Source organism: Ictalurus punctatus, chromosome 21, assembly GCF_001660625.3.
Source record: "Ictalurus punctatus breed USDA103 chromosome 21, Coco_2.0, whole genome shotgun sequence".
Classification (NCBI taxonomy): domain Eukaryota; kingdom Metazoa; phylum Chordata; class Actinopteri; order Siluriformes; family Ictaluridae; genus Ictalurus; species Ictalurus punctatus.
This window is the reverse complement of record NC_030436.2, coordinates 19917501-19927500: the sequence shown is the minus strand read 5'-3', so window position 1 is coordinate 19927500 and position 10000 is coordinate 19917501. Positions and strand designations below refer to the sequence as shown.

The 10000-nt window shown below is 50.2% G+C and overlaps 1 protein-coding gene across 3 annotated transcripts in view; it reads left to right on the top strand.

Annotated features, from left to right (window-relative positions):
* The window catches only part of cacna1da (calcium channel, voltage-dependent, L type, alpha 1D subunit, a), an 84922-nt gene that overhangs the window by 18628 nt on the left and 56294 nt on the right, over positions 1-10000 (top strand). For all 3 annotated transcript variants that reach the window (XM_053673912.1, XM_053673910.1, XM_053673911.1), the window contains exons 6-8: positions 2037-2140; positions 5774-5940; positions 8289-8363. In XM_053673912.1, the coding sequence (XP_053529887.1) occupies positions 2037-2140; positions 5774-5940; positions 8289-8363 (346 nt within the window). The remainder of the gene's footprint in view (positions 1-2036; positions 2141-5773; positions 5941-8288; positions 8364-10000) is intronic.

Genomic DNA, 10000 nt, shown 5'->3' with positions numbered 1-10000 from the left:
TGGGTGAGTGTCGCTCACATGACTGCATTCTTCAGTCTTTCCTGGAGCGTTTTCCCTTTACTGGAGCTTTTCTGATTTACTCTTAAGCTGTCCTTTTATCATCTTCTCCTTGTTCCTTTTTCATGGCACGTAGGATATAAATACGGTAGAGTGCTTAAAGAAAAAAGAAAACAGATATAAAACTACAGTGAGAGTCGCGCAGGGAGTTTACATGCGGTAACGGTAGAAAATGTAAAGTAAAGTTCGGTCGCGCTGTTGTGCATTTACGCCGGTTCACACTGAAACCTTTCCCGAGGCCGTCATCTCATGGATGTGAACCGACGTGGGTACGCGTCCCCCTCTGCCGTGCTCCGTGTGCACGTGAGCTTGGTATGGACTGAGTGAACATCCGTTCCGGATCGTACGCTCACGTATCGTTTTCGGATCGTAGCCACGATGTCATCGTGGACGTCCGCTCGTGAGCTGAAACCTTGCTGGTGTTCTGGAGAACCTTCGATCCTGACCTGGCCACGTAGACGTCTCCTGTAGATGCTCACGGGGCTCGCTCGGGCGCTTGCTCCGTCCCGCGGCGTCTCGAGATCGGACCACTCGCTCTTCCGTCCCGCCGTCGCACGCCTGCAACCGATCCAGAATGCATCTGTGCGACCTGTTTTAGATCAGCAAGTTGTCCTGTTTTTCCGGGGGGGGGGGGGGGGGGGGGGGGGGGGGGGGGGGGGGGGGGGGTTTTCGCTCTCCAGTCGGAGGCGTGGGTCTGACGAACGCAACACGAACATGGCTGGAAACCACAGCGGGTACGCACAGGTTCACGCCGTCATGTCAGTGTCTTCGAAACGTTTCGAAACGTTTTTCATGTCCACACACACACACACACACACACACACACACACACAGAGAGAAAACGGAGTCTTCAAATGTCTCTATTTTGAAGGTTGTTTTCAAAAGGCTTCGTTTTCAGCAAGCTAAACAGCATTTCTGTGTGGGCGTGAGAACAAAGCGGCGAGGAAAAAAAAACAAAAAAGAAAACGTCGTTAATAGTACCTGTACGTGTGTGGATGGGAACTCAAACCCATAGATTTTGCACATTCTGTTCGCTTGCTCTCACGTCAGGTGATTCTCTGAAATATCAGAATTTCCTCCTTCTAGATCAGCATAAAGGAGATGTTGAGATGGCTCACGGCCCACACACAGCAGCGCAGAAAGAGCCGAGAGAGAGAGAGAGAGACGGATCTCTCGCTCTCTTTCTCCCGCCCACCACTAACCTTGCTCCAGAGCTCCAGAGCACACCGGACCCTTCCTCCAGCAAGGCAGTGATAGCGTGTGGGCTCTCCACAGCTCTTTCTCTGCATAGATCAGAGATTCTATTTCAGGGTTGACATTTGTTGCTCTGTATCTCCCTCTGCCTGCGACTGCGCTCCTCATTAACACACGCTGCGTTTCTGCGACTCGATACGGAGACGCAGCACGCGAGATCCATTAAAAACAAAACAGAAAAACCACCGGTAATGTGGCGCAGCTGTCTGGTGCTCTGCCTTATTATCATCAGATCGTGAACCCTGATGACTCCACAAGCATCTGTGGCTGCAAGAGCAAAAGAGCATTCTCTTCGTCTCCCCGCTGTCGAGCAGAGACACTCGCGGTCGGTTAAGATCCCGTTCGGATATAGGGAATGGGACGTGAGTAATCCAGGGGAGGAGGTCCAACGATAGAAAGGAAAATAAAATAAATAAAACACGACGTATTTCTATAAGCAGACTAGACGAGTATAATGTAAGGAATGAAATGAAAGGAGGTGTGGTGCTTTAGGAAAATAATCAGACCTGATGCACAGAGTGCCGTCAGGGCTGCTGTTACAGGAACAAGATTAATCAACACCTTCGAACCCAGTCAGAATCTTAATCAGGGTAAAACCACTGCTTTGCACGACTCTTCTCTCCGGAGCTTTAATCTTCCGTGACTGACGTTTTCATCCTTCTTCTATCTGTTTCTCTATTCTGTATTCTTCTCCGTTGTCTTCTCTCTCTCTCTCTCTCTCTCAGATGAATGATGCGATGGGGATAGAGCTGCCCTGGGTCTACTTTGTGAGCTTGGTCATCTTCGGCTCTTTCTTCGTCCTGAACCTTGTTCTGGGAGTGTTGAGTGGGTGAGAAGCTCGCTTTCTTCACTCCCGACTCCTCCGTCTCTCTCTCTGTACTTCACACATACGCCCTGTCTGCCTCTAACGTGGTCTTTCCCTCATCTGGTTTCGCTCTCTGGGCGTTGGGGGATTCCTCTCCCCCTGTCTGGCTGTCTGTTTCTCTCTGTTTGGGGTAACACTGATCTTTGGATCCCTGCAGGTGAACGACGCTATTGGCCAGCAGATGCCGTGGAGCTACTTTGTTAGTCTGATCATTTTGGGCTCCTTTTTCGTCATGAACCTTGTGTTGGGTGTGCTCAGTGGGTAAGAGCAGTGTGTTGGGTGTGTTTAGTGGGTAAACATGGTGTGTTTGGTGTGTTTAGTGGGTAAACATGGTGTGTTTGGTGTGTTTAGCGGGTTAGAGGGGTGTGTTGGGTGTGTTTAGTGGATTAAAGGGGTGTGTTTAGTGGATTAAAGGGGTGTGTTTAGTGGATTAAAGGGGTGTGTTTAGTGGATTAAAGGGGTGTGTTTAGCGGGTTAGAGGGGTGTGTTTAGTGGGTTTGAGGGGTGTGTTGGGTGTGTTTAGCGGGTTAGAGGGGTGTGTTTAGCGGATTAAAGGGGTGTGTTTAGCGGGTTAGAGGGGTGTGTTTAGCGGGTTAGAGGGGTGTGTTTAGTGGGTTAGAGGGGTGTGTTTAGCGGGTTAGAGGGGTGTGTTTAGTGGGTTAGAGGGGTGTGTTTAGCGGGTTAGAGGGGTGTGTTTAGCGGATTAAAGGGGTGTGTTTAGTGGGTTAGAGGGGTGTGTTTAGCGGGTTAGAGGGGTGTGTTTAGCGGATTAAAGGGGTGTGTTTAGTGGGTTAGAGGGGTGTGTTTAGCGGGTTAGAGGGGTGTGTTTAGTGGGTTAGAGGGGTGTGTTTAGCGGGTTAGAGGGGTGTGTTTAGTGGGTTAGAGGGGTGTGTTTAGCGGGTTAAAGGGGTGTGTTTAGTGGGTTAGAGGGGTGTGTTTAGCGGGTTAGAGGGGTGTGTTTAGTGGGTTAGAGGGGTGTGTTTAGCGGGTTAAAGGGGTGTGTTTAGTGGGTTAGAGGGGTGTGTTTAGCGGGTTAGAGGGGTGTGTTTAGCAGCGGATTAAAGGGGTGTGTTTAGTGGGTTAGAGGGGTGTGTTTAGCAGGTTAGAGGGGTGTGTTTAGCAGCGGATTAAAGGGGTGTTTAGCGTGTAAAGGGGTGTGTTGGGTGTGAATAGCAGGTTACAGGGGTGTGTTTAGCGGGTTAGTGTGATGACGAAGTGATTATTCTCTGAGCTCTTGCTGTAAGTGTACCTGACTCCAGTGAGCGAGCGTGTAACCGTGCTGTTCTCGGATCAGTAGTCCCATGCTGAATCGGTCACTCGTGTGATCAGTGCAGAACTCTGATGATAGAACTGCGATTAGCAGCAAACATTGAGGCTTGGTGCTCTCTCAGCTCTACCTACCTCTCCCATTTCCAGACAAGGACGTGTTCAAAGAGGAGACGTACAGACTTTAGACAGATGAAGGGCAGAGTGAGAGAGTGAATTAGCAAAGCCGAGAAACCTCCACAAAGGAAACTGAAGCAGACTGTAACACAAAGCAGAACCAGCCTTGAGTGAACGAGAGAGGAGGGGGGGGGGGGGGGGATTACAGAGGAAGAGAGACTTCAGAGTGTTCTTATCATCTTAAAGCTTTAACATCACCAAACCTGTGATTTCACACCTCTCCACACCTGCACACTACAGGATCTGCTAAAGATGTTAAGAGTGGCATTGCCCTTGCAGACGTAATCGGGTTATTTCAGAACTCTAAGGTCATGACAGTAGGAGCGTTTTGCGATTACGTGCACATCTCATCAATACACGATCAGAACATTCCCCGCGACTGATTTTATTTAAAGCAGCTAACGATTCAGCCGAGATCGATTCAGAGCTGCTTCTGTTTAGGGGGTGAGAGCTTCCGCTAACCCGTTGCTGTGCACTGTCCAGCAGATTAGCAACGCACGCTAACGATGCATTCCACCACGGGCGCCTCCATGTTCACCTTTTGTTAGCACCGAGCTAGAGAGATAACTGGGATGAGTGATGTATATTTTCCTCCTTAAAGTCAGCAGAGTCGGTAGATTTGTTCCCCAAGCGAATGTGTACATGTGGACGGATTTAAAGCGAATGTGTGCAGTACAGCGTCGCTCGTTTCAAAGTAAAGTCGTGCTACTTTGTTTACCCGCGATGCCGATTTAACTTGCTCACTCGCCGAACTCGGAACCGTGCAGACCATCTCGAGGTCACGAGTCGAGGGGGCGTTTTCTTTTCTTAAAGACGAGGCAGCTGTGATCGGCGTCCTCCGCGTCTCTGTACACGTTTAATGACGGGTCGTATATGACGGGACAAGGACAAGGTGGAGCAGCCGTTAATAGGTGTTCCTCTGTGTGTGGAACGGTACATGGGAAGTACCTGCGAGCAGAAAGGAACGTTTCGAGCAGGGAACCGAAGAAGCGTTGAGAAAATCTCGAATGAAATGCGGTGCCTTTATCTCCTGCTGGTGTGGGCGTAACGTGACGCACCTCGTGACCATCACACGCTCGCTGACCTCCTCACCTGCCCGCTGTTTCTTTCTCCTTCACTTGCTTTCTCTTCTTCTCCTTTCTCTGCCCTCTTCACTCGACTCCCCCCCCCCCCCCCCTACTGATCTTCAATCCTCCCCTTACACACACACACACACACACACACACACACACACACCGTGTCCTCAGCTGAAATTAATCTCATTGCCCTGGCTTTCAGTTCTCTCAGCGTTTCCTCTCACTGTGGAGACATTAATACTCTTCCTCAAACACACACACACACACACACACACACACACACATTATCTGGACACACACCAAGTGTGTACCATAGACAAGGGCAAACTGAGGCAGTCGGAGAGACTGCGCACACACACACACACACACACACACACACACACACTCGTATATAGCAGGGATTCCTATTCTTCGCCTCTTTTGTCTCACAGCGTACTCGATCGGGTTGTTCGAGCGTTTCTGACTCACCGCCGTGACTCGTGTAATCTCGTGACTCAGATTAAGTGTGGAGCGCGCGTCGTACGCGGCTGGGTGAAGGACGCTTAAAGCCGTGTTCACCGCGTGACCTCTAGCGGGGCGGCTGTTATCAGGAGAAGACGAGCACACCCCCTGCTGGTAGAAACTGGAAGCGAGCTAGGGCGCAGTCCTGTGAAGTGGAGTGCACAACTACCTGACTCTCCTTTCTGTGGAAGGCCAGAGAGACCATGCATTAGCATTTCTGTCGTAGAGGCTCTGGTGCGCAGCGTGTAAGCTGGTATATTTCACCAGGATAAAGGGTCAGGTCTGATCCACAAGCCCAGTTTCTGTGTTTTAATAAACTGTTAAGCAATAGTCAGATGGGAGCGGCGAAGAGGACTCCGTGTCCTTCGTCATCTCGATCTAAATCGTGTGTATATATATATATATATTTTTTTTTAGAATTCTGGTTTATGGTGTGCAGTGTGATGGAGAAAATAAATAAGTGCATGCTCATGCTTGTGAACATGCATGTGGACACTCCCTGTGCCGCCGTGTGTGTGTGTGTGTGTGTGTGCGCACTTATCACTGTGCATTTGTGTGTGTGTGTGCGTGAGCATAGTGAGTTCTCTAAGGAGCGAGAGAAGGCGAAGGCTCGTGGAGATTTCCAGAAGCTCCGTGAGAAGCAGCAGATGGAGGAGGACCTGCAGGGCTACCTGGACTGGATCACGCAGGCCGAGGACATCGACCCTGACAACGAGGATGAGGAAGATGGGGGCAAACACAACCGTAGGTCCCCTAACACCCACGCGTCGGACGATTTTTCAATACGACTCGAGTATAGTTGTTTTTTTTTTTAAAGTATCGAATTCATGTAAACGCATCCATCTAAAGTTGGGTAAATACGAGCGTGACTCGGCCGTTAAGCGACTCGCAGATGCAGTTTAAACGTCAAAAAAAAAAAGCTCCAGCGTATTGAGCGCCGGCTTCCTGAGCTCCAGACCAGCTGCGCTCGCGTTGTCCTGAGTGCGGGAGGTTGTTGGCTCAGCGTTTAGCAGCGCTGCAGGAGGGAGCGCGCGCACGGAAAGAGGAGACGCTGGGCAGAAGAAAAGCCTAATCCAAATCCTCTTTCACAGAGGGCAGATTTACGCAGGCGACGTTCAGACTCGGAGCACACGCACGAGCGTTCACGCTTGCACCACGGCTTTATCGTCAAACCCACAGGCTTAGAAGTGTTTCGGCGACACACGCACCGGCTTGACGCGCCGAGTCGCGGAAAAGTTAAACCGCCGCGACTTACGTTCCAGAAATAGACGAGTCCAAACCGTTCCTCTGCTTAGAAAGCACGCCAGTACAACTTGTGCTTGGGATTCCTCGGGCAGTGGTTAGCACTCAGCATGCTGGGGCTCAGCGTTAGCAAAGCGTATCACCGGAAACGTATAAACGAGTCCCGAAGCTCCTCGTGAACGGCGGCGTGTAGAAAAACCCCGCGATCGCTGCAGTTTTCCCTAATCGCGTCTCGTTTCACGGACGCACGGCCGAGCCAGCCAGCCAGCCAGCGGTAAACGTTTCCGTTGCTGCTCTTCTAACGCTCCACGTTTTAGACCGGCAGGAACTGAAACGGATTCCGATTGATCACGTGCAGAAATGAGGAAAGTGGAAGACTGAGAAAACTCCGACTTTCGGTCTGCGTCTCACTCAGACAGCAGGAAGGGAATCGGGAGGTCTCGCGACGTTCCTCGGGTCCACCTCAGCACGTTAATCCTCTGTGTCGATCATCCTCACCGTGTCTAACCGCCATGGCTTTCATTTGATCATGCCATTACGGACGTTTCCATCCAGAGGTTTTGCAGATTTCACGCTGATTTTGGAGCAGTCGGCTACAAACACAACACACACACACACACATTTACTCCACAAAGCCCGATCCATTCCCGTTCATCGCCTCTGTGTACGCGGATTTTACACCTCATTCAGCGTTTAGATGATTTGTTCAAACTTTTTTTTTTTCCCCATACAAATTTTCACTTAGGCCTTAGTCACGTCACTCTAACTGTGCGAGAGCCGCTCCGTCCCTAATCAGCCTCGTGTAATCCTGTGGCCTTTAATCACCGGCGTTAATTATTAATGCGCTATAACCGCTGAGTGCACTTTTATCTGCCAGGTTGGGGGAGTTGTGAAACACTGAGGATTTCCCAATGAAAACCATGTGGATGGAAACCACATCAGTATTACCACAGTGTTCATCGATGGTTTCTGTAACTAACCTCTCATCTTCCTCTTGTCCCTCTCCAGCACACCAGACCACTCACGCCTGCAGTGTTGCTGTTGTTTATTGTTGTTGTTGTTGTTGTTGTTGTTATTATTAATGTCATGTATGCTTTAAACCCACCGGTGCCCGGCCGCCTCCTCCGTGTCAACGTCTGTCCATATTTCTGTCAGATTCCAGCTCCTGACTCGTGCTCCGTTGAGAAGTACTCATGTGTCAGGGTTGCCAGGTCTGCACAAACCTGAAAAAAAAAACCCCCGACAGAACACCGACACCGTAATGGTTTAAGATCGTAAAGCCCGTAAGTACTTGTTTGAGTCACGTCCCCCTTTACGTCCTCTTTATGTACGACAGAAATGGCTCTGTCGGCTGTAGCTACGCTTTCCCACACGTTCCCTTTTCACCGTTCGCCGAAACGACGCGACGTCCGCGCGCACTGATCCGGTTCCCTTTCGATTGTTGGCTTCAACACGAGATCCCGTTGTTAAACCAGAAATCAAATAAAAATCCGCCATAGACTCGCCCTCGCGAAAACCAGCCCGATCTGGTGTAAAACCTGCAACCATGGCAACCCGTGTTTCCCCTAATCACACTTGACTGACGTATGGCTGTAACATATTTAAATACGGAGACGGGTTTTTAAACGAGCACCAGGTTCATCCGGGGAACGTTCGATCAGAGTTTATCGCCGATCCGGAGCTGGAATCGTCGCAGACGTTGCGGCGGCTCCCGGAGGCGTGGCCGAAGATGGTCTGCGCTCTAACGATACCCAGCCTCATTACTTGCTCTTCCACTCTTGTGTTGGTGCTGCGTGTGTGTGAATCGGTGCGCTTCCCTGTCGTGTGGCGTGGGCCGGCGGCCGGCGCAGGGGTCACGCTCGCTGACATCATGAACAAGAAGAAGAAAGGGTTAGGCTGGTTCAGTCACTCTTCTGACACTCACGGTAAATCCACACACACTTCCCCCCAAGCAGTGCGACTGTGTGATATGTTGGTAGTGTGTGTGTGTGTGTGTGTGTGTGAGGAGGGAGTGTGTTTGGGATAACGCGAGTGTTTGTGTGTGACATCTGGATTAGAATGTGCTTATGTTTATAAGGAAGAAAGAAACACAGGAAGGAGACTACGTGTGTGTGTGTGTGTGTGTGCATGTTTCTGTGTTTGGTGTTGCTTCACATCTGTAGGAACCCCCCCCCCCCCTCCCCCAGCCATTCTGCCTGCTGTTGTCGATTTCTCTGGTATTTGCTCGCTCACCTGAGTCCGGGTCTGAGATGAACAACATCTTCACAACATCTTTTGACGTTGTTTCACACACCAGATCGTTCGAGATGACGTCGCTTCTACTATTCAGGCAGCAAGACTTGTAGATTTTGTGTTTTTGCGAGGTCACACCGACGCTAACGCACGATATAAAATATCAGCGATCAGTGGCGACGTCACCACGGCCACTCGTTCCTGCCACGCCCCGACCCGATCACCGCGCGCCCCACCCTGCACGCGACTCACCCGAGTCGCCGTCTGACCCGCGTCTGGTGCGTGTTCATTTCAGGCCCCGCTCAGTTCCGCGCTCCATCACGCTCATATCTTCTCACACTGTGCTGCGAAAAACAAGAAATGCAGATTAAACAGAACGCAAACATTCCCCGATAAAAGCGTTAGGTCATCTCTGGGAAAAAAAAAACAAAAAAAAAAAACAACCCCGTTTGTTTCTTCTTTTTTTTTTTTTCTTCCTCTTTTTAAAAGTGAGAGAATGGGGCCAAAAAGGCTTTCAGCTCAGCAGTTCCTGAAGCCGTCTCACACTGTACATCCAACACTGCTGCGTCAGCGCTCAGAGCCAACACCGGGGGGGAGGGAGGGAGGGAGGGAGGGAGGGAGCGAGAGATTTAATAATGACAGAAAATGAGAGAGAGAGAGAACACAGAGAGAGAAGTGAAGAGAAACGAAGCACATAAGCAAAGGGAAATTCAGTAAAGAGATAAAATGAGAGAGAGAGAGACAGACACAAAGTGAAAGACGAAGAGAGGGAATGAGAGAAAAGTGAAGAGAAATGAAGGGAGAGAGAGAGAGAGAGCGCATCAGTGACGGGGACAGCAAGAGAACAAGAAAAACCCGATAGACAGAAATGATGAAAGTGAGAGATCAAAGTACAGATTCGGGGTGCGAGAGAGAGAGAGAGAGAGAGAGAGAGAGAGAGAGAGAGAACAAGTAGAAGGGGGAAAAAGGAAAACAATCTTAATAGAGAGAAGGAAAGAAGAGCAAGAAAGACGAGTGAGACAAAGACAGAAACGGTGAGAGCGAGAAGGAGGGAGAGAGAGACAGGAAAGACAGAGAGAGAGGATAAAGAGAGGGAGAAGGTGAGAGAGAGAGAGAGAGAGAGAGGAAAGACAGAGAGAGGATAAAGAGAGGGAGAAGGTGAGAGAGAGAGAGAGGATAAAGAGAGGGAGAAGGTGAGAGAGAGAGAGAGGATAAAGAGAGGGAGAAGGTGAGAGAGAGAGAGAGGATAAAGAGAGGGAGAAGGTGAGAGAGAGAGAGGATAAAGAGAGGGAGAAGGTGAGAGAGAGAGAGAGAGAGAGGAAAGACAGAG